We start from the raw sequence: 22,905 nt of genomic DNA, 5'->3' as shown, positions 1-22,905 counted from the left end.
CTTTGGGGATTTTATATCACTGCCTGCCACTGTAGGGTTTAGTCTTTTCACAGAGTACCAAGGCTTTTCTACATAGCAGCTCTGCACTGTACCTGCAGCCCAGCATGAGAGAGGTTAAAGGGCAGAAAGCCCAAATGCTGTCAGGTGTCAGAAGACAGCCTCATACCCTTGTTGCTCTCGGTGCCCTTTGCCGTGCTGTGGCTGCTCCTCCTTCAAACTCGGATACACATCAGTGACTGCTCCACGGAGAAACGTAGTGCAGGCAAGTGCTGCAGTACTATTGAATTTTGATCAGGAGCTGGCAGGCAGTAAGGAATGAAAAGCCTTTTGAGAAGAGCGATGGAGCCGTTCTGCATGTTCACCGCAGCTGACTAACAAATAACGGTGCCTGTGCAGAGGAGCAGCACGGGGATTTCTCTGCGTAACCTTGGCTCCCTGTAGGGAGGATGAGGACCACTGGGTTGAAGGCTGCCTGCAGGAAAGGTGTATTTTTTTCTACTGGGAGTAACAGAAGGGAGTGGCTTGACCTTGTCAAGGGAAAAGGGACGGTCCTAGCATTACCCTAAATTGTGCCTTTCCTGCCATCACTACCCTGTGAAATTCCCTGTGCCACAGTGCCCTTAGTCAGGCTCTGAAGGTGGGACAGGTTTGTGAAGGACAAGAATTTAAACCCAAATCTGTGCCTGGCTTTTACTGGAGCACAGGACAGGTTTCAGCAGCACTGGCACAGGGTGAACCAGATCCCAGCATCTGATAACAGGGACGCACTGGCTGCTCTCGTAGAGGCACAAGTGAAGGTCTGCACTGCAGCTTGGGCTGCTTGCGTGGCGATGGGGAAGGCAGGGTGTCCTCTAGGAGCTGTCACACGTCTATCACAGCGAGTGACAGGCTGCCTAAGCTGAAAAGGCTCCAGATTCAGATGACTTGGGTTTTATCTTAACCTTGAACATTTTTCTCCTTGTACGTGTCTGATCTTATAGAAACCTACAGAGGCAGCTCAGGCTGTTGGGATGGTGTTGAGCCGCGGCTCTCTCCCATGCTAGTCTCTGTTTCCCCTCCTTCAGTGCCTTATAGTGGCTTTAGCCTGGGCCACGGGACTTTTTTTTCCTTCTTCTTGGGGTTGGAAGTATGCCTGAATGATGCCGTTCAATTCTGGTCGAGGTGTAATGGTTCTCCGAGAGCAGTTCTGGGCTGTTGCTTGCATTTTAGAGTGCCTTCCCAGCTTCCTTTAGTGCCACCTGGTCAAGTAGGTGGAGGTGGCTGCAGAAAGGTTTTGTCCAAGAGTGCTCAGCATCAACCCATGTTGGCATGGGGCAGAAGGGATGGTGGCCTTGCCAACGTGCCAGGTAAATACCTACCATGTGCATGCGGCTACCTCTTCTCCAGTGCTTGCTGGAAAGTACCAGCAGCCCCTTTTGCACCCTACAACTTACCTGCTGCTCAGTTCTGCTCTTGCATGTGTCCTCTGAGCAAGAAGGGACATGGAGCTTGCAGATCCTTGGGCTGATTTGTGTTTGAAGTAAATTAAAGACTGTCAGTGATGATGGAGAGGCACAAGGGTCATTAGCTAGAAACAGCTTTCCCTGTTGCTCCCACTTGGCTTCTGTCTGCTTGTCCTCACAGGGGTGCCTGGAGATGGACGGATGAGAGGACTGGACTCTGATTTACTTTTTTCCTCTTGAAGAAAAACACCTGGCTGAATGTGACCTTTCTTTTTAATTGTTTCTGTATTTTTCCCTGCCGAGGGACTTTCATAGTTTTTGCAAAGCAGTCATGTTTTCAGAGGTGGGCAGTTAGGCTGGTGCCTCGGATAGGAGACTCATCCCTATGCTGGGTTCAGGGCTGCAGTGGGAGACCTCAAACACTGAACCACTGCAGCAAGCAAAGGATCGCATTTAAACTGCTGGCAGTTAGGCTTGGTTGGGGTTTTTTTGACTATGTAGATGAAACTTTTAAGACAAATACTCCGGTTCCAGTTTGATACATAATTTATGTGAATGCACAAATTTTCCCTGAGGGCGTTTTCAGGCTGGTTTGGGTGGGACAAGACAGACACCTAGTGGCTGGTGGGGCCGGCATGGCTTTGTCCAAACGCATCAGCCCCAGCAGAAGCGGCAGACTGAACAGCCCTGCCTGCTGTTTGGCTACATTTCCCAGTTTGATGTCCTTACAGCAGGTATTTCACGGCAGTGTGTCTACAAAAGTTTCATATTTTGGGCCACAGCAAACAGCTGTTTTGCCTGTGACAGTATATCAAATTCCAGTTCTGCAGGAGCAGCAGTCCAATTTGGAGATGTAACGTGAGAGAGGCACCTGGCCATGGACAAAAAGATACTGCAGTCCAAATTGGCATCTCCTCCTGCCTCGATCATACAGGTTCCTGACAGCAAAACCTGATGGCACTGCTGGAGGCGAAGAGGATTGCTGTTCTCCCTTGTTGATGTTAGGGAGCTGGAGTGGGACTGTGGTGACCTCTGTCCAGCCAGTAGCGAGCACGAGCTCCTGCCTTGGCAGCCGGCTCTGGCGATGGACACATCCCATCCTGCCATCCTGCCTGCTCTTCCCGGAGCTGCTGCGAACACTGGGAGAGGTGAAGTGAGCCCCTGGCTGTGGGCAGACACAGAGGGGAAGGATGGAGAACGGAGAGAATTGCTGTGACTTGTTAGTTTGTTCCTGACTGTTGCTGAAGCCTGAGGACTTGTTTAGCTGAGAGCAGCAGCTAGTGCTGGACTGTGGCTGTGCAATAAAACACAGTAACCTCTTGTAGAGCATTGGTCATGATGGAGAAACTCACAGTGGTGTAGCTGTATAGGGGCGAGCTTTAAACATGTCATGAACTGATCTGCAGCTGGTTCAGCTCATGTTCGCACACACAATCTGCATTGGGCCATTTTGGTTTTGTTTCTTTTTCCATGGGTTTCTAGGTTTGTCTCATAATTTCTTTCCGTCAGTGTGAACCAGCCCTTCAGTTCCGTGTGGACATCATGCACTGGAAATACTTGTGGTTTTCATGTGTAGACCCCCTTGCTTTGAAGAGTTTTGGCAGTAAGATGCTCTGCAGTCCCAGCCGGTTCCTGAGGGACCTGGGATCCCAGGAGTGCATATGTTACTGTGCGTATTTCTATGTATATGAGCAGGTGGAAGATGAAGGGGACGCCCAGATTCCTGGTGGTGGTGAGGAAGAGGAACTCATGGGTATACAGCATAACAAGGGGAAGCCAAGACCTATTTGAAAATACTGAGAGTTAATACGCTCTTGCTTCGAGCAACAACTTAATGGCCTGTCTCGCAGAGGCAAATTGCTTCTCTGAAGTTTCTAACAGCGCTTTTTCTCTCCAGAACCGGAGCCATCCACATCGGTGACCGGATATTAGCGATTAATAACGTGAGCCTCAAGGGCAAACCGCTGAGCGAAGCCATTCACCTGCTGCAGATGGCGGGAGAGACGGTCACTCTGAAGATCAAGAAGCAGTCGGAGAGTGAGTTGGGGAGCCTGGGTTGGGCTGGGGGGGTGAAGGCACAGCCCAGCAGGGACCCTGGGCAATGCAGCAGGTGCTGCTGCAAGTTTTCTTGCATGTGTTGTGGAAGGTGAGACGAGGCAGCATAGTCGAGGTTATGGGGGGACAGGGGGAAAAGGTGGGTGTTTTTTTATCTTCTGACTCACAGGAGAAACAAAAAGGCAACCCAGGGGCTCTCTGTGGTACTGGGAAGAGATTAGACAACAGGTTTGTTGGCGATCATTTTTTTTCAGATTGATGCTTTGCACCATCATTCCCTGTCTGTGTGGGCATTTCACACAGAAGTGAAGCAGAAGTTGCTTTTAAAAATAAATAGTGCAGTTTTTTTAAAAATATAACTCACCAAAATGAGCAAGGCAACTCTGAGCTGGTAGAATTCATGAAAAAAAAAACCAAACCCACCCCAGCTTTAATTCAATTTTTGGAAAGCAATTGGCAATAAATCTTTCATGCCCCCTTTCCTGGGTTTGGGTCCTAAGATCATCTTTCAAACCATCTACCTTCACTCTAAAGATCTCCTCATTTCCCTGTCAAGCTCCCTGTGACTTTGAAACTGTTCTTCTTGACATATCAAAGACCAGAAGTATACTTAGTACAGGCAGGCCACTTTTGGGGGGGACAGAGGGGGGACTGGCGAAACCAAGAAACATGGAAACTTTTCTCCCCGACTGTATAATCACAAACAGGCTTTTTCATCAGGTTCAGAAAGTAGCAGGGGTATTTTGTCTGCATTTCTGTTTCTCCCCACGCCCATTATTTTCTGTCTGTTTATGTGCCATGCTTCTGCAGTCTCTAGATCTAGTTGGACCTACCGAGCCAGTGGCCCACAGTGCTATGGCAATGAGAAGTCAGGCGATAAAGCTCTTCCCAGCAAGCGTGGCTCACGGGATATCTGTCCTGCATCTGAAAAAGTATCATCACTCTGAAACATGGCGTTTCTGTGGACCTCAAAGCAGTTTGAAAATGTGTGGCAATGCACTTGTTTTACAAATGGAGGAAGCTCAGGCAGGGAGTGGGGACTTAGCAAATAGAGGTAGAACCGGGGAATTGATTCCTCTTCAAGAAACCCCAGTCTTGTTCCCTGCAGTCAAGTGTCTTGATCCTTGGTCTGAAGCACTTTTTCCGCTCCCCTCCCCGCTGACACTTAGCATTGTCACAGTCGCTTGCTGAAATAATTGATATGCAAGTGCCAGTTGGAGACTTGTTAATCATTCTGAGAATGAAGCAGGTGTAATTGAAATTTCAAGGTAATCTTGAGTTAATCATGGTGAGCAATCTTCTGAATGCTTGGAAAATAGGGACTTTCAGGACACTGGGCTTTGTCTGGTAAAATAATCTGTCCTCACTGACAAATGCAGACTTTCAGAGGGCTTTTTATCCCAGCCTCTGTGAGTCAGAGATCCAGGGTGTGGATGGCTAACAGGGCATCTAATCAACGAGGACTTTAAAATATTCAGTACAAAGAAATGCTTGTGCTGAGAAACCATTCCTTGTATAGCTTTTGCCTGAAAGGGAGTTTGATACAATGATAATAAGGGTCTATTAGTACTAAAATAATGAAAAGGAAGGTCTGAGCTTCATCATCCACATTCAGCTTTCCATTTTCCAATCACTAATCAGGGGAAATTCAGCCTCAAGATACCAGGCGCAGGAATTCCAGTGTTGTGAGACTGCGTGGCAGACTCTGGAGAGGTGGTGACTAGCCTTGAATTGATACAAGGTTGTACAACCTTGGAAGGGAGCTGTAACTTCAGCTGCGGTACTTCGGGACCAGGTTGCATTGCTATTGGAATTGCATTAAAACACCTGCTTGTAACAGCACATTTGCAGCCAGCACCCTGACTAGGTGCTGCTCTCAGTAAAAAAGAGACTCCCTGAAACCAGAGAGGCTGCGGGCTATTGCTTGCAGAGGCCAACACTCCTCTGGGCAGGGCTGCATGGAGGGAGCTTCCAAAGCACAAGAAGATGTGTTCGTGAATTGAGGTTAGGTCCCAACTCTCTCATATTTGGGAATCCTCAAATCCCCATGGTTGCTCCTTATATTCCATGTGCCAAAAACTCAGAAAGGCATTTTTCTTTCTTGATTTAGCTTGAGATAAGTGTACTGCTACTGCATTAAATCCTTTCAACTGCATTGTACGGGCCTTTCTCAGCTACTTCAAAAGACTTGCGGTACCTGGGCTTGCTCCCGTGTCAGCATAAGCCTTTCCCTGAGGCTTGCTCTTCATGCCTGCTAAAGCAGCATGTCCTGGTTTCAGAGTCCTATCCCAAGAAGTCGGGGAGTATCAATGAAGTGAGTGACCCAGAAGATGAACTGACGGACTCCCAGAAAACTAGCAAGCTGTCTGAGATGTACTCCACCACAATTCCTAGCGTGGACAGTGCTATGGAGTCCTGGGATGGCTCTGGCATTGATGCTGGGTATGGAAGCCAAGGTAAGCCAAGGTTGTCTTGTCTTCGGGGTCTCTGGGCCAAGGTGAAGATAGGCAGAGCCTCTGAACCTGACTGGAGAATGAGCTTGAGCTAAAGCCTGTGGTCTGACCACATTTGTATGGCTTCTTGCTTCAAGCAAGGAACAAAATGTATTTTAGAATACACTCATGCGGTGCTCTGAGTTGATGTGTCTGTTTTAGGTTTTTATTGGCACGTTTCTTCTTACATGGCATCATACTGTTCACAGCATTTTCAAAACCATTATAGCACTTTATAATTCACATAATCAGAGGAAGTATTTGCTGGCCACGTGTCTTATAGAGTATTTGGTCCATAGCTCGCTCAATTCTCCAGAGAGGCTGTGTAGGACATATTAATCCTCTTCAGGATGTTTTAAAATCCACAAGAATGTCTTGTGACTAGAAACATTCACTTAACAACATAATTAAGGTAATACTACAAGAAAGTATCTCTAACTCTCTAGTGAGGGATCAGATGAACACATGTTTTTGAGGCCAGGTTTATTCAGCTGTGGCTTCTGGCAGACACATGGAATTGGGATGGAGGATGCTCTAGTCATGGGAATAGGTTTTTGCTTGGAGAAAACCACTGGAAAATAGTTCTTCCAGTTCAGATTTAGCGACGTAAACTAGTACTAGTCTGTGTTGAAACAAAACAAAACCCTGAATCACCTCCGCAAAAGGAAATTGGTGAAAAAAATGCTGTCTGGAACAGAATGTGAAAACCGGGAGGGATGCTGCAGGAATTCTCTTGCAAAGCACCTTCGGTGTGCTGAGGAAGGTGTGTACCTGTGCTCTCTCTGTTCAGGCTTAGAGAAGTTGAAAGGACAGCGCCGCACAGCTGTCTCTTCCATGATGCCTGTGTCTTCCTTCAGCCTCTGTTGGTCTGAAGTCTTAATTTGGGAGTGCAGTTGGGACTCGTGGCTTCATTAAGGAGGAATCCCCTGGCCTTTATAATACTGCAATCCTTCTCCATCTAATTGAATGTTAACACAAGTTGGACACTGGATTTAGCAAAGCAATTGCTTTTACCAGTAAATTGAGAATGAGTAATTGAGCACAGAGCCCTGGGGAGTGGGTCTGATGCCAAGTTGCCCAACATCCACAGACTGCAGCTTTGCTTCAGGGGCTCTCTTGTCTTCCCTGGTAAAAGCATTTGGCTGCGTGGTGGTGTGCTGGTGTTGCTGGGAAGAGGGATGCTGTAGGGTAGAGAGGAGGACACACAGGGTCACCCATGGGCTGAACAGGGAAGGCAGAATGCGGGGAGACCTGGGATGCACAGATCCTGGACGTAAGGGTTTACACCCTAAATGGAGAGCTATAGATTGGGCTTTGCTGCCTTGTAGGTTTTAGGTTCATCCACAGCTTTAGGAAACCACTCAAGGAAGGGTTTGGGCAAGGGAGCTCTGCTGGGCCTGGAGGGAAGGTGCCACCAGGTGGCTCTGAATCCCAGGGATCCAGCACATCTCCCTGGAAGGAAGAGGTCAAACCAGTGGCACCCAAGTGACAGCTCTGCAGATGTAACCCTGCGGTCCGTGGCGCCCTGTGCCCAGCCCACAAATGCTGCCCACCACAGGGACCTGCACCAGGGGCCGTGTTCTGCTCTGGCAGGCAGCGAATGTCCGTCGGCTGTAAGGTGTTGGCAAGCGCTGTTCCTGGGCTCTCTCCAGAGCAGTCTAACCTTTAAAAACTCACAGAGGAAACACTCAGCTAAGTGAAATAACAGGCATTGGCATTTTCAAAGAAAGTGCTGGCGTTGTGTTTGGGTATTTCCAGTGCTGTAGCTCATTGCGAGGTCAAGTCTCCCTTAATTACGTGTTTCTCTGATACCTCTTCCTGTTTGCTTGGCACAGCGTGCGATGGGAGCATACGATGTTTCTTGGAAAGACTGTAAGGATTTCTCTGAAACATTGAATGGGCAGCAGGAGGTGGGCAAGGGACTCAGGAGATTTGTTTCCACTGCAGATGGCAGTGGAACTGAGGAATGCTCTGTTTTGGAAGGTTTCTATCCAGGCAGCTCCTCATGAGACTGGGGATCTTGTGACTTGGTAGTGATGGATTTGCATCTCTGGAGTAAGACACTGCAGCATGGAAAAGCCCACAGGGGCAGATGTAGTGAAACTTGTCTGATTTCATCCTAACGGTCCATATTGATCTCCTATCAAATGTGATACAGATGAGCCTTCCCTTCTCTCAAGCCAGCAGAGTTTTTCCTCCTGTTCCTTGCCTTTCACACGCACATCACTGAAGCAGTTTTCTGTACCTGTACCAGTTGATCCTGAAGACATGGGAGGGCTCTGCTTGCTGCAGGAACTGGCTGACAGCTCTTGGGATCAGGACTGGCTCCTCCTCATTTACCACTGCTGAGCACACTGGCGCTGGTGGCCACCACCAGGTACCCTCAGCACCATTAGATTTGTTGATGGGAGGCTGTTGCTTCTGGCTACTCTGGATGCAGTTTCTTTGCTGCTGTCCTTCTATATCCTATTACTTTTTTTCATGCTGACCATTAAGTCCCAAAGAAAGTTGAGAATCTAAATGAGGATTTATTTTTTTTTCCTAATAGAAATCAGGCCTCCAAATCCTTCAGAATGAATGGGGTTGGGCACACTGAGAGAAGCTTGGCAGCTGCATCTTTTTATCCTTTGAAGGACTCACTGTGTTTAAAGGTGGCTGCTTCAACAGCGCAATTTCTGTTGGGTTCAGTGTGGAAACAGGAGCCGTTAACCAAGGTTGGAGCTGGCTGGGGGTAGGATCTGTACGTGTGGGTACATGTAGTCCCTAGGTCTGTGGATCCCAGGCCCACACCACAAAACTACTAGGAAGTGGGGGAGGAAAGCAGAAACGGGACACCTTGTGACATGATCCTAAGAAGCTGCTTTGGTCAAAGCAAGAAGAGATGGGAAGAACAACCCCCTTTTGGAGGACTTGAGATGGAAGCAGTGTGCAACCCATATGGCCTCAGGTTTGGGAACTGGGCAAGGAGGCTCTTCTGGCACAGCGTGACTTAATCCATTTGGGTTTTCTGACCAGGTATTACCCGCCCCACCTTGCCCCCCTTCTCTCTCCAACCCCTCTTGCCTCCCCTAGGTACATACATACCTCAGGCTGCGGGCATAGCCCTCCATCCACATGAATGGAGACACAGCAGACAAAAGAGCAGTACCCCTCCAGGGGACCCCAGGAAAAACTACCCCTACATGGATGGAAGCTTCAGTGAAGATGACTGGGACAAGCCCAGCAGGTACGGAGGTGTGGGAGGAGTCAGGGAGGGGCATCTGCAAATGTGGGTGTCACTGCATAGGGACAAAGGGGCATGGGAATGTGATATGTGATGGAGCGGCCAGATGTCCCCATCTCAGCATCAGGCAGCCATGGGGAGGGGTGCTGGGGTGGCGACCTGCTCTGCTGAACCACCTCCACGTTGCAGTGTTACGCTGGGGGGAGCTTTGTGGCATCTCTGCCATGGCCAGGTGACATTTGTGTCTGGAGTTAGGGCAGTCTCAGCTGCATGGACCACAGGGTCTTACCACGTCTCATACTTCTGCCATGTAAAGGCTGCAGTATTTTCATAGTTTAGGTGTAATAGAAGTGGTCAGGGCTGTCCCTGCATGTGTTGGCCAGACTTTTTTGAGTAAGAATGCAGCTTCACAACAGCTCAATATCATGTAGCACAAAAAGGCCAACCAGAGTTCTTGGAGGACGAGTATGAGGTTGCACGTCCAAGTTAAAATCTCCCAAAGCTGTGACTGGACATCTCTCTCCATCATACTTTGGCCTTTCCAACAGCACAAACAAAGCCATGCTGTGTGAACATGGTCAAGTTAATCTCCCAACTCAGCCAGCGTGGGAGAAATCCTGCAACACCTCCTGAGCCCATGGAGGAGGCTGCAGCTGCCCCTCGCTTCAGGTGAAAATCCTGCTGGATCTGCCCTGGGCCCGAGCCACACATGGTGGAAATGTCTCGTTGCTTCGTAACTAACCCTCCCCTCGACATTCTCCGGAGTCCCCATAGTTGTGTGTGTCGTGTTGTTACTGTCAGTTCTTTTATTTTTTTTTTTTCTTATTTTTTTTCCTTAACTTTTGTTTGTCCAAACAAAACCCTTAGAACATCTCATGGCCATTTCCACCTATTTAAAGATGATCAAACTGGCAGGAAAGCTGGCAGCGGCGGAGACTTTGTTCTTGTTTTGCCTCTCAGCAAGAGCCAGCTCACAGAGGTCGTTGATCCCTCGTGGCCCTCCCAGTGAGGCTGCCGGCAGCTGAAGTTAGCAAATCTGAGTGCTTGAAGCCCTGCATGTCCCTAATGAGGGCTCCGAACCCTGATGTCAAAGTGCAAGTGAAACGGTTCATGCTGCTGAGCCCTTTTTATTAGGGAGAAAAACAAATTGTCTCTAACCCTGGCTGCCTTTAGCCTGGAAAAACCTGCTGACCCCGTGGTGCGAGAGCCCGTACCGACTCATCTGTGTCCTGGATGTCTTTGTTATATTGCTGATCCGAGAGGCGAGAAACTGGTAACTGGAAGGGACATTTGCCTCTTTGGGAACCTGGGAGCAGAGGAAGGAAATGAGTAAGGGGAAAACATGAAAAATTCCTTTTGGGGGGAAATTTTGGTTTGTTTGTATAAAGTCTTGCTGGGTGTTTTTTTGACCTTTCTGCCTGGTATAAAGGCTCCTGTCCTTTTAAAGCTGATGAAAGGTAGGGGGTAAATTTAAAATACAATAAGTCATGCCAGATACCACTCTCTCCAGGCAGGCCACGATCCCACAGGGAGCAAAAGCGTGCGTGTGAGAGTTTATGCCTGCTACAGACTCCCATTTAAACCAGTGGATGAAAAGCAAAGTGTGTGCGGAAGACTTTGCAGTTAGTAGAGATCTGGAAAAAGCTCTATTAATATATCAAGGGGTCATTATATATTTAATGGAGGCCAACCTCTCTTTGACTTGTACTCAAGTAAAATATTTGGACTTTGCTAAGTGGCTTTGGTGGATGAGTGTCCCTTCCCATCTGCAGTGCTGATGACCATTAAACCATGCAAGATGCTGCCAGATGTTGCAGATGTGGAACCTCATCTGTGCAGCTCCTAATAAGATGCGTAGAAGGTGCCTTAGGGCTGCTCTGGTGTCGCTGTCCCCTTGGGGTCTCTCCCCGTGACACATTAGTGGGTTTATTGTGACCCTGATTTAATACTGCAGAGAGTTTCCTTCAGGAGGCTCCTGTTAAAGTGAGCACTGGTCGTCTGAGTTGTGCACAGCCTGGTGTTCAGTAAGCAGAGTCCAGTGTTACCTACTTCTCTGGCTTGTTCAGAGGACGTCAGCATGTTTAATTACCATTTGCTTTAGAAGTCTCAGAATTGACCCTGGCTTGTAGTCAGGCATGAGATGCTGAAACTGCCAAGGTGGGGAACTGCAGAAGCCCCAGCAAGACATGCCCTGTGTTCATTTTAACGTGCATTTGTAACCAGCTTGAGAGAGGTTCTCTCTGGGTTTACTCTCGGTTGTAGACAGAACTGGTGGCAATCTACATGGCTGTAAGTGCCGTCGGTGTTATATAACAACAAAAGAGGCCTCCTGAAAGTAACAGCTCACATCCCAAAGCAAATGAAATTTGGTTTGTATGGGTGATACATGACACTGTCAATATTGCTGGCAGTAGCGTGTGTTGGCTTGTCCAGCCCAGGGCAATCATTTTATATACATCTTTGCATTACTTACTCTCATAGAGACCTAATGTATTTACCATTTTCTCACCATGTCTGTTACCCTCTGTGTTTTTCTCTCTCTTCTCAGGTGTTCTGTGTCTCAGATCTGAGCTCTATCCCATCAGCCTTTGTACTAACAGTCTCTGAGGCTCCTGGTTTACACATAACGCATCCTTTTTTCTTTCACTTCTCTATTTCACCAAAACGTCTTCCTAAACCTACAGTCTTCCTACAGGCACTTTTTAATTTACCCTTTGAACTTTGACATTACTACACCAACTTAATTCTTCCTTTGAAGGACACTTGCCCTGTTAGTAAATGCATGGAGGTCTCGTATTCGGACTCTTGTCTGAAAAGTTCATATTGTTTGCTTTTGTATATGAAGACTCTTCAAGTCTCTGCTTTTACTGGTGAGACACTTGCTGTAGCCTTGCGGCTTTCATCTCGCTGCAGAAGAGTGCTGACAATGTTTGGTTCCTACGTTACAACAGATACCCCAACCGCCAAAATGGCCTTGAGACCACTCATGAGGATAATTTTTGGCGTGTTTTTGGAGAAGCTTTGGAGGATTTGGAAACATGCGGCCAGTCTGAACTTTTGAGGGAGATTGAGGTAAATCGCTTTCTGGATTTGCTACTGACTGGTTTGCTCTTGCCATAAATGTTAGACTGTTTCCCCAGATCATCCCTGTGCTGCCGGTGGTGTGAAGAAGGGTTCAAGTTTAATGCGTGTCAGTGTTTGCGCTAATGGATAACGATGTCTCATTAGGCAGTTGCTTGCGTGCACTTTTTCCCCGAGCCGATGACTTACCCACCAGGAGCTCCATGCTCTTTTGGCAAACTGTTGCTGGCCAACGATCTTCAGATGACTGTTGGCAAACCTTCCCCATCAAATGGTAAACCCTCTGCTTGGAGAGACATTGTCTGTCCAAAGCACTTAAAGGCCAAGCAAAAGGAGCCCCCCAAAACCCCACGGGGACTAAAGCCTTGGCTTACTTCAAATATAGACAGGCCCAACATATATCTTGCATTCAGCTGTCACTCTGCCGGAAACTGTTTCAGTGAAATAGGTAATTGGAAGCTTTTCAGCTAGCCTTCCCCATGGAAAAATCTGAGAAAGTAATTGCTTCCTGCAGAAATAAAGGTGTTTCCTCTCTTCACAAACCACTTTCTCTTTTCTTTATCCAAAATGCTTTGGAGGTCATGTTATTGTGTCCGGTTACAGGGTGAGGAACCCAGATTTCTGAGCTGTGGGATGCAAATAAAGGCTTTCCTCGAGACTGTTGAGCAGTGGGAAGCAAACATGCCTGGCAGGATGGGGCCCATGCTGCTTCGCTCCCTGATTCAGCTCCCGTAGCCCAAAAGAAGGAGCGGGACCCCACGAGCTCATCTCTCCCCCTGCCTTCGGGGTGCAGAGGACTGGCAAATGCTCACTCGGTTGTGCCCTCTGTCACCTCCAGCAGGAGGTTTCTTTATGCACAATTGTGTATCATTTAGGCTTCAGCAAAAAGGGCAATTTCCAAATAATTGGAGATGGAAAAGGAAAGTCCTGTTTTGGTCTGTATGGTGACAGGGGACTTACAGATTGTTCTTTCCTCCTTGATCCTTAGCAACTCCCAAGTGGAGGAGGAAGTCTCAATTAAATTCATTGTGCTGAAGCATGAAACAGTGTATTTATTATCTTAACTGCTTAAGAAAATGCTGACTTAAAAAAAAAAAAAAAACAACACCCAAACTCCTGGCCTGCACAAACTGTAATTTCTCCCCTGGATCACTTATTTCCTGGACCTGACAGTATTTAGAAATTAGTTTAGGCAGCCACTATCCACCTTTCTGAATTGTTGTTGACTGCTTGAGAGAAAGTACCCCTCTGAAATGATGTGTAGATGTTTCTCTTCTGCATAATGGCTGGCATCTAAATGTAAAAGAAAGGATTGGCTGGACTACTGTGAAATGCAAGGATAGACAAAATAGCTTTCTGCCCAATCCATTCCTTTTCCAGAGCTCCGTGGTGCAGAGGTGCTGTTTTAAGACTTTGGAGCTTGGACAGTTATAGCAATGCTTTTAAAAATGTAAAGAAATTTTATGAAAAGCTGAGTATATCTGGGGTTTTGGTGTATTTAGCACATTTCTAGAATATTTTGGAAAGTTCTGGGAACAAAAGGAAAGTGCTACTTTTCTTAGTAGAAGTCTGATGGTTTTCAACTCCCCTTTTTATCGAATCCAAAGTACCACTGATCTGTTCCTCCCTCTCCATGTGCCCATCCTTCCTGAGGCATGGTATGGAATATGCAGTTCACTGGGGCTTTTGCTGGATCACAGGTTTCTAAGCCCCAGCTCCTGGCCTCCTGTGATTTTATGACAGTTACAGATTTTATCTTTCTTAAAATTATTTTTTTAAATTTGACCCTTCATTCCCTACAGTTGGGAAAAAAATATTAAAAAAGTGTGATGCAAGATGACCCAAGATAGCCAGGAAACAGGTTTGCACACAGTAGCAATCCAGCCCCAGACTATGGGGTATGGGTAGAAACAGGCTTTTCCCAGGATGTCTAATGGAGTGGCTGCTCCTGCTTTGCTTTGAGGGCAGCCAAGACATGGGGAAAAGTAACGTGGGGCAGTCACAGGCTGGAGAAGTCCAGAATTGTCCTTTCTGCTGCTTGCACTTAGCCCAAAGCACCTTCCAATTTACTTATGGTGCTGCAAGGAGTATTTAAATACCTTGAAGACAGAGGAGCCAACTGCTGTTGGGTACTGGCTGGTTACGGTGTTTGCAGCACGTGAGGGAGGACAGTAGCGCAGCGTGCACAGACCTTTCTGTTCTCCTCGCTAGTGCTGCAGTGCTGGCGTTGGTACGGCATGGTGCGGTGTCCTGGGGGTGCTGAGGCTGCCCGAGGTCAGTGAACGAATGTGCCCTGGTTGGCTGCGCTGCTGTTTGTTAATCTGTGTTTGAAGTATGTGGTAAGTCAGTGTCCTTCTAGCATGTAGCAGGTATTTGAGTTTTGTCCAGACTCGAGTGGATTAAGTCATTTTTGTGTGAAGACCTGAAAAGTGCAAAGCTAAAAGGTTTTCTCTATTTTATCCATGTCTCTTTGGGGATAATGTGGGTAGTGCTGGCATTTTCGTACTGCCACCAGAAATCACTTTATTTGCTTTTGTTCCAGCTTGGAGCAAATAACTGGAGGGTCTTGATTAGGGATTTAGTCATGAAATATCAGTAATATTCCCCTTGTGCGCAGCAGCAGTTGCTTTTTGACTTGCCACGTTTAGCTTTGCAGAATTTTGCTATCTGCTCCCTACCTTTCCTTTCCTTTCTTCTCCCTTTTGACATTTAATGGGACTGCAGACCCTTGGAGCCTGAACTTTGAAATGACAGTTTTCATTATGTCATTTAAATGGACTGTGTGACCTGGAGTCAGTTGAGGTTCCACAGACTGGATTCTTGACTCCTTCGTTAGCTTTGATCAATGTAATCTCATTAGTGAAAAGCGTTGCCAAATGGAGTAGAATCTACTTAGGGGCATCTTTTAATGGATGCTATCAAGGATGACCAGGTTTAAATACTACTTAATTTCATATTTTTAACTCAGTTTTGCTCTGTGACAGCTCCCATTTACTGACAGATAAAATCCTAATTTCTCACTGAATTGGCCTCAGTGGAGTCCAAGATACTGAGTTCCCTGGGCCATTGCCAGCACCGTGCAATGCTGACGGTGAGCTGCAGCCCAGCCCTCGGGATAGGTTGGAGAGCCAGGCAGACAGTGGTTTCTCTGGGAGCCCCCTGAGGTTGAGATGTTCATCCTTCTTGACTACCAAGAAGGTTCCTGCACAAGATGAGGTCTGCCTGGCCCTGTCTGCATAGAAGGGGCCATCAAAAAATATGGAGATGCTTCCTTTTGGGATAAAGCTCCATGTTGGGGTGGGGGTGGAGAGTACACAGCAGGTCGGTGATAGACCTGGCAGCAGTCTCCTGAGGTCTGGAAATGCCTTTTATAGCTAACTGCAGAAGAGCTTCTTGATTAATGAGAACAGTGGTGCCCTCCTGTTGTCTGTGCCACTTTTGTTGCTGTGTGCTCCATCTCTTCCTGCTGCTGGGTCAGCAGAGTGACTTTGTGCCCTTGTCCTACAGGCATCCATCATGACAGGGAGCGTGCACAACCTGGGCCTGGAGAGCAGCAAGCTGCTCCTGGACTCTGTCAACCCATCAGGACTAAGTCCATTGAGGAAAGCAAACTCAAGCTGTGATGACGGGCAGACTGAGGGCAGCAGTTCTCCTGCCAAGAAGAACGAAAGGAACCTGGACATGAAGAAGATTGAGAAGGAGATGCAGGAAATCATGTCCCCTACCCCCCTTGAGTTTCACAAGGTTTGTGTTGCTGCAGCACTGCATACCTTGACGGTTAAAGCTGTAGAAGCTTTGCAACCTTGTAGAAAATCTGTCTTGATAGGCACCTCAGAAAATGCCTCCACCAAGGTCTGCAGCAACAGTTTTTAGATGAAGCAAAGATTAAGGTGAAGGGACCTCTTTGGAAGAGTAATGGGATTTAGCTGCCATGCTCGAGCAGGGTTCAAACCTGTGCTTTGTTCTTTCTCTTTATTATATGAGAATTCCAGGTCCTTGTGTTCTGGGGTTTATTAATTGGTGCTATCTGTACAAGCGAGAGAGCTCAAAGTGTGGCCCTTGTGGAGACCCATCAACCCTTTTCCAGTAGCACGCTTCATTCAGTAGGCCACTTTTCATATAAAAAATAACTTACAATAACTTTAAAGTAACTTATTTTCCCTCCCCTTCCACTCTACCCCCAGCCTTTCCTGAAGGGCATGCAAACGGTGGGATGTCAGTGTTGGGATACTTGTTTGAATTCAGTACCCAGCTGAATGTAGCCAGTTTAAGCATGGTGCAAGGCAACAGTAATTAGAGAAAGTAATTAACTGTAGATGCTGCTGATACAGAATGCAGGCACGGAAGGGAGCTGGAGAGGTTACAAAAAAATTGATTGCCTTTTTCTTTCCTAGTGTGACTTTAGAATGAAACCTGCAGTTATGATAGCTGGAAAAAACAACTTTTTCATGTTTGATCTGCTCTCGTCCTTCAGGGCATGGCTAATGTGTCTTTAAATAAAACTCCTTCATACCTGAAGGAGGAGAGCTGTGTAATTAGGCATGTCATGTAGGGTGACTCTTCATTCTGCTGGAGCATCAGGTGTTGGCTGTGTTTGGAGATGAGGTTGAGGCCAGGTGGGCTGCTCCTGTCCATCATCCTGGGCACTGTCCTTCCCAAGGACCACACGTCCATGAGGCTCACCCAGCCAAGAGCACAGTGATGGAGTTAAAGCCTCATGGTGGAGATGCACTCCGGGTTCATGGGAGATAAAGGGAGATTTTGGTGGTGGTGGTGAATTAGTTGTCCCTGGCTCCCATGTTACTCCATGGCCAGATACACTTCCAGCAGGGCACTCCTCCTTTAGATGATGCCAAAGCATGACATGCTCAAGGGAAGGGCAATGAGGTTACCCATTTCTTGTTCTCAGTACGTCAGCACCTATAGATACGATTTTTCTGAAAGGAACTCATGAATAATATGGAGAAGTTTAGATGTTCCTGTGGAGTCATGTATTAAAAATGAGCTGTCTTCACATTTGACACACTACATTGAAAATTCCCTGTGAACATGTTGATTTTTTGTGTGCTGGTCTGGCATACACAGAGGGTGCACAGTGTAGCCTGGGCCAGGGCAGGCGATGCTCCATTAATAACAGTTGCTTTGTTGCTCTTTGGGTGGAATACGGCGGCTGTCTGTACTACACTGCTTGCTTTTCCTTCCACGTTCAAGGGAGAGGGACTGTTGTGGTTTTGGTTATATGCCAGTCACCAAAGCACTTCTCCATGGGATCTACCCAAGATTATAGTGTCCGGTAAATAAGGCTCAATCTGTATTAGCTGCCCAGGCTAAGAAACATCTGCCCAGGGGACCCAGAGCAGAATTGCTGTAGGTCCGCACACATTACCTATGTTACTCCTATCCTGCCAACCCCAGCCCTCCTTCTGCTGCATTAAAACATGTCTTTTCTGTTTCTGCCCCTCCAGATGACACTTCACAAAGACCCAGAGAGCAAAGACTTTGGATTCAGTGTGTCGGATGGCCTGTTAGAAAAAGGTGTCTATGTAAATATGGTCCGTCCGGATGGGCCAGCAGATCAGTGTGGCCTCAAGCCATATGACAGAGTGCTTCAGGTAATAAATGCAAAATGCAGTTCTGGAGGCTGGGACGGAGTGAATGAGTGGCTGAGAGGAAGAGAGAAGTGAGACCCATCCATGGCAGCACTAACTTTAATGAAAGGTAATAGTTAGCCAACTAGGTGAGCTCATAGCCACCGAGCAAGACCTGTGTTTTATAATGAGAAATCACTAGGTAGTACCCCCAGGTGGTACCCCCAGGTTACACCTATTCCAGGACACAGCCTGTCCCGGCACTGGCCTTTTTGAGCTTGGGCAGCTCAAAACAACCAAAAAGATGTGTTGCTTCTTGTCCTCACCCTCGCTCCCTTTCCTGTCTTGTAAGAGGGTGATTTTTGGATGAATTAGACTGTGTTGACCAATATGTGTTCCTGCGAAGCCCCATGTGGAGTTAAGTGGTGTTCATGAATCTCTGTGCATGCCTTTGAGAACAAAAAGAGTTTTCTAGGAAACAGATCCTTCAAGCAAAGTGTTTTTCATGGATGTTTTTCTTTGAAAGATACTTGATTTGAAATAGCTGATGCAGAAACAGAATGAAACCTGTGGTCAAAAGCACAGTCTGTAATAAATGAGACATGGGCATATTGGACTACCAGAGGGATGCTAAGAGCATGGTGAGTTTTGGAGATGGAGAGGAGCTTTGTATGGATGAATACCAACTATTTTAGCTTTGGGGCAACTCAAACAGCAACTGGGAAAGTGCAACCCCAATGGAAAAATTGCCACCATTTGGAAATGCAGATATTGTGACCATATTTGGAAACAGAAAGCTGTTTTACTAATTTCTAGGCGGGGGTTGTTAGCCAGTAGGATTAGAGCCAATATATTATGTACATCAGGTAACTGGAGAACTGGCAGCGCTGTGGGGAACCTTGTTTAAGCTTGTTATGGTCTCTAGCCAATTGGCTGCTATACAATTATTCCTTCTCGGCTTCAAATAAAAGATGGTGCAAGAATGAACAAGAAGCTAATTAGGCTCTGGGCTGCCTTTCTGTTGAATGTTGGATGTGTCGCTTTTTGCAAGTGCCAAGTGCTCTGGGAGGTGTGCCCAAAATCCTAAACAGAGCGGCATGGAGACTTCCGACACCCCGCTTCCACATGCTGCACTGCCTGGCTTACACCTACAAAAAGAAGAGGAGATTACCATCGTGTTGATGTGTGGAGTTGTGAATGAGGGATTGCAGGGTATGGGCAACTCCTGTCAAGAAGTACAGAGATGCGTTGCTGAGGATGCTTCACAGTGCTGCTGATTATGGGCATGGTGGTGTGCCTGAAGGTCAGTGAAACACCTCGTCCCTGCTGTAACAGACCCTCTGCCTCTCAGCTGGATGGATTAGCTGGAGCACGGCATTGCACTGATGGCACTTCTGCACTGGAACTGCCTGGCTGGCATAGGGCAAAGGCAGAGCAAGCTCATGGCTTATTTCTCCTTGTCCATGTGTGGTCTAGAAGTGATCCTTAGTTACTACACTGTAAGGAGCAGCACTGGGATCAGCTGTGTGGACACCAGCTAGGGCAAGGGGACACTGCTACCATCACAGAGCCCAGCTCCATGGGCATACATTAATGCTGGGAAAGGGTTTTGGGTGGAAGGGTTGCATGGACTCATCCAGCCCTTACCCAGAGAAGGAAGCAACGCCTGGCCTTGTGGGTTATGTTCGCTCCAGAGGTGGGTGGGAAATTCCTTTCTCCCTTCTCTGCTTCCCCTCCCCATGCTGTTTGCCAGCCCTCTCCATCCTGGAGTTGTTGTGGCACCAAGCCCAGGTGCTCTGGTAGCTGTAGGCAAGAGAGTTGGGGAGGTTCTTGCAGGTGACCCAGCCTAGAGATGTGCTTGAATGTCTGCAAGAGTCAACAGTAAAAGTGCTTTCACTGCTGAATCCTGCAGAGAGAATTTGCAGCCGCCTTCTGAGCCCACATGAAATGCATCCAGACTCCTCTGAAACGAAGGATATAAATGGGGAGAGAAGAAGCAGAAACTGTTTAGTCTCAATTTACCGCTGGCTGAGCTGGAAAATGGTTGGCAGAAGCCTCAGGGTCTGAGCTGTATTTGTTTTCTAGGCACTGAATACCCCATATCACAAATGTAAGGCCAGTAAAAGCCATGGTGGCAACAAAAATCATGTAAAATGGCAACCTTTTTCCTACAGGCTTGAACTGGAGAGCTGGTTTTGAGCCCTGCAGTATTAAACACTGCCCCAGAAAATTAAATACTGCCCCAGAAACCGGGGGTCAGGGTTTATGCCTGGTCTAGACATTTTTTCTCCCCCTTCCTCTCCCAGTTATTGCATCATTTCTCAGCTAAGCAAGGATGTGCTCATCCTGCAGGGGTGCCCCCACTGTGCTCTGCTGTGAACCTGGAATCAGGGACCCCCAAGAGTTGTGTGTTTTCACAGGTGTGGGTTTAGCACCAACCTTGCATTTTCTATCTAACAAACATGGTCTTTTTGTTGTTCCTCCCCATGGCACGTCCTCAATCCATACCGGCAGGTAAACCGCATCCGGACAAGAGACTTTGACTGCTGTCTGGCTGTTCCCCTGATTTCGGAGGCTGGAGATAAGCTGGACCTGGTGATTAGCCGGAACCCCTTGGCACTGGCTGCCAACGCTCCCCTGGAGGGGAACAGAGAGCTGCCAGCACAGGTGGCCCGTGGCGCCGAGGTCAAGGCGAGTGTCCAGACGCTCTGAGCAGCAGGAGCAGAGCAGGTGGTACCCAGGGCCTCTGCTGAGCCATTGTGGTATTTGGGGTGTTTTTCCGGGTTTTTGCACTGGTATTTGTAAATGCTGTGTGTACCATCACCTGCAAGCGGGGAGGTGGGTCCTCAGTGAGCCTGTAGACCGCCAAGTGTTGCTGGGAGGGTCAGAGCTGGATGCACATCGTGGGCTGTGGGCAGCGCTAGCGTTGGGATGAGCTGCTGATGGCAGGAAGGAGTATCCACAGCCATCACCCATGGCGAGGCATCCCTCTGTGCCCTGGTCATTGGAGTGTGTGGGGTCCCACCTCCGACCATCCTCCTCACCCTGAAGGCCTTGGCCGTCCTATAAACACACATGGTGCTATTATGCTTCTTGTTTGCTCGTTAATTGCGTACAGCAAGACTGAATCGCCTTTCCTTTTCTGTTGTGCTCAGCTCCATCCATTAAATACTCCCAATAAATTGATTTGCACAGCCCCTTGCACTCCTGGTGCAGAGCTGTGGAGAGCCCTGTTTAAAAGATATTTCAAAATGTGCTTGAGAGTGGCTAGATGCAATTCTTTTTCAAAAATTAGTGTTTGCTGCTGCCTCTTTATCAGCCCCATCCACACTCCCTGCCAGGGCTGGCTTGCCCTGCAGTGGGATGAGGTGCCTCATCTTGCTGTTGATTCCTGTGAGCAATGTGGTTACCTGTGCTGGAGTAGTTACTACAGAGCAGAGGGCTGTACCCAGGGCTAAAGGCCTTGAATACCTGCCCAAATCCTCAACCACCTCGTTTGTCTGGGCTTTATGGAGAGCCCTTACTTGCAAACCTGGCCCGTGCCTGCAAGTCAGTAGCAGGAAAGCGATCTTCCCAGGGCTGTCCCTGATGTTTTTGAATTACTAAAACCTTGTTGTCTCCCCTCAGGCAGTGGCGTGAGAAGCCCTTCATTAGATGGAGGCTGTCCCCCCTGTGTCCCGCGTGGGCTGTGCGGTGTGTGTGCCCACGCAGGTTTGGCTGCTCGCCCCCGGCCACCCGCCTTTGCCTGTCGCTGGCCTTTCCGTGGCTTTGCAAGCATGATGCCCTGTGGTCGCTCCCCTCCCTCCTGAAAGCCCCCAGCCCCACAGGGAAGAGGGGTTGTGATGTTTGCGTCAGTTCCCTTATCGGCCTGCCATGTTTCACGTGTTAGCACTTTATGATGATGTTCATGTGCTGGTGGTGGTGTGAACCTGGCATCGCTTTCCCCAGGAAGGCTCGGGCACAGTGGCGGCGAGCCCGCCGCCCCCCACTCACCCCATCAGTTCCTCCATCACCAGCTGTGCGCCAGTGGTGCGTGTAGGGTGTTGAATGGGTGTATGGCACAAGTTATTGCTCTGTGAGCCAGGACTCATCCCTCCACCATCTGTCCCCGAGCCACTTTGCGACTCCGTCCCTCTGCAATAGCGCAACGTATCAGGGTGTTTCTTCCAGACACGTGCCCGGCCCCATCCTGCTATTTGTTGTTGTAGCCATTTTCTCTTCGAGTATGCAATATCCCATACCATTGCTGCCACAACTAGATAATGTGCCATAACTGATACTGTGGAGCATTGACAGTGCAGCCGAAAGTGTTTTTATATGCAATATTCTGAGCAGCAGAAGCTCACTGGGGCTTCTTATAGGTTTTTAATGAAGACTTTTGTTAAAGGCTTTAAAAAAAAAAAAAAAAAGGAAGAAAAACTTGGTCCTTGTATCCCTTCCTATGCATTTTGAATGATATGAAGATGAAATGCATTACTTAAATGTGTATTTTTATCCATATATTAGAGTGTATTCCTTGTAAAGTATTTTTATATGCTAATTTTCTTATGTATCTATGAAAGCACAATATTTAAAAGTACAGCATTTCAAAGAATATTTTAGTCCTGTTTTGGACTTATTTGTAAATCTCTGTATTTAAATGGGATTGCAATGACTTTGACTTTTTTTTTTAATTAAATAAAAGCAAATGAAATTCACTTGTTCTGTTTTGTGCCTCTTTCTGCTGGAGGATGAAGGTGAAGCAGAACTCTGCTTCCAGCCCTATTTTAACTCGCCAGAGCACCCCTGGTTTAGGACACACCTTGAAGGACAAGGTTGGGCCACATAGAGGGTTTTCTTGGGGGGCCACTGCTTGTAGGCTACCAGTGTAGGGCTGGGGTTGTCCTTTGCTACTGTCCAGCAGCAGGACGTGGGTTGCTTCCCTCCCTGTGGGCATGCACATGGTTACAGCAAAGCACATGGTGGCTGTGACGTGGCTATGGCAGTGTTTGCAAAGCCGTGGTTAATCCCTGGGGATGGGTTAG

General features: G+C 47.8%; 1 protein-coding gene across 4 annotated transcripts in view; it reads left to right on the top strand.

Moving 5' to 3' along the window:
• Positions 1-22,578, top strand: part of GRIP2 (glutamate receptor interacting protein 2) — a 285,022-nt gene extending 262,444 nt beyond the window's left edge. For 3 of the 4 annotated variants that reach the window (XM_037385786.1, XM_037385783.1, XM_037385785.1), the window contains exons 18-24: positions 3,340-3,479; positions 5,777-5,953; positions 9,062-9,215; positions 12,164-12,284; positions 15,801-16,037; positions 17,759-17,905; positions 20,396-22,578. In XM_037385786.1, coding sequence (XP_037241683.1) covers positions 3,340-3,479; positions 5,777-5,953; positions 9,062-9,215; positions 12,164-12,284; positions 15,801-16,037; positions 17,759-17,905; positions 20,396-20,593 — 1,174 coding nt within the window. In that variant the 3' untranslated portion in view covers positions 20,594-22,578. The remainder of the gene's footprint in view (positions 1-3,339; positions 3,480-5,776; positions 5,954-9,061; positions 9,216-12,163; positions 12,285-15,800; positions 16,038-17,758; positions 17,906-20,395) is intronic. The other variant, XM_037385784.1, reaches the window with a different exon arrangement.
• Positions 22,579-22,905: the final 327 nt, after the last annotated feature.

The sequence above is a fragment of the Falco rusticolus genome, chromosome 4 (assembly GCF_015220075.1).
Source record: "Falco rusticolus isolate bFalRus1 chromosome 4, bFalRus1.pri, whole genome shotgun sequence".
Classification (NCBI taxonomy): domain Eukaryota; kingdom Metazoa; phylum Chordata; class Aves; order Falconiformes; family Falconidae; genus Falco; species Falco rusticolus.
The sequence above is the reverse complement of the archived record's forward strand: the minus strand, read 5'-3'. Positions and strand labels throughout refer to the sequence as shown.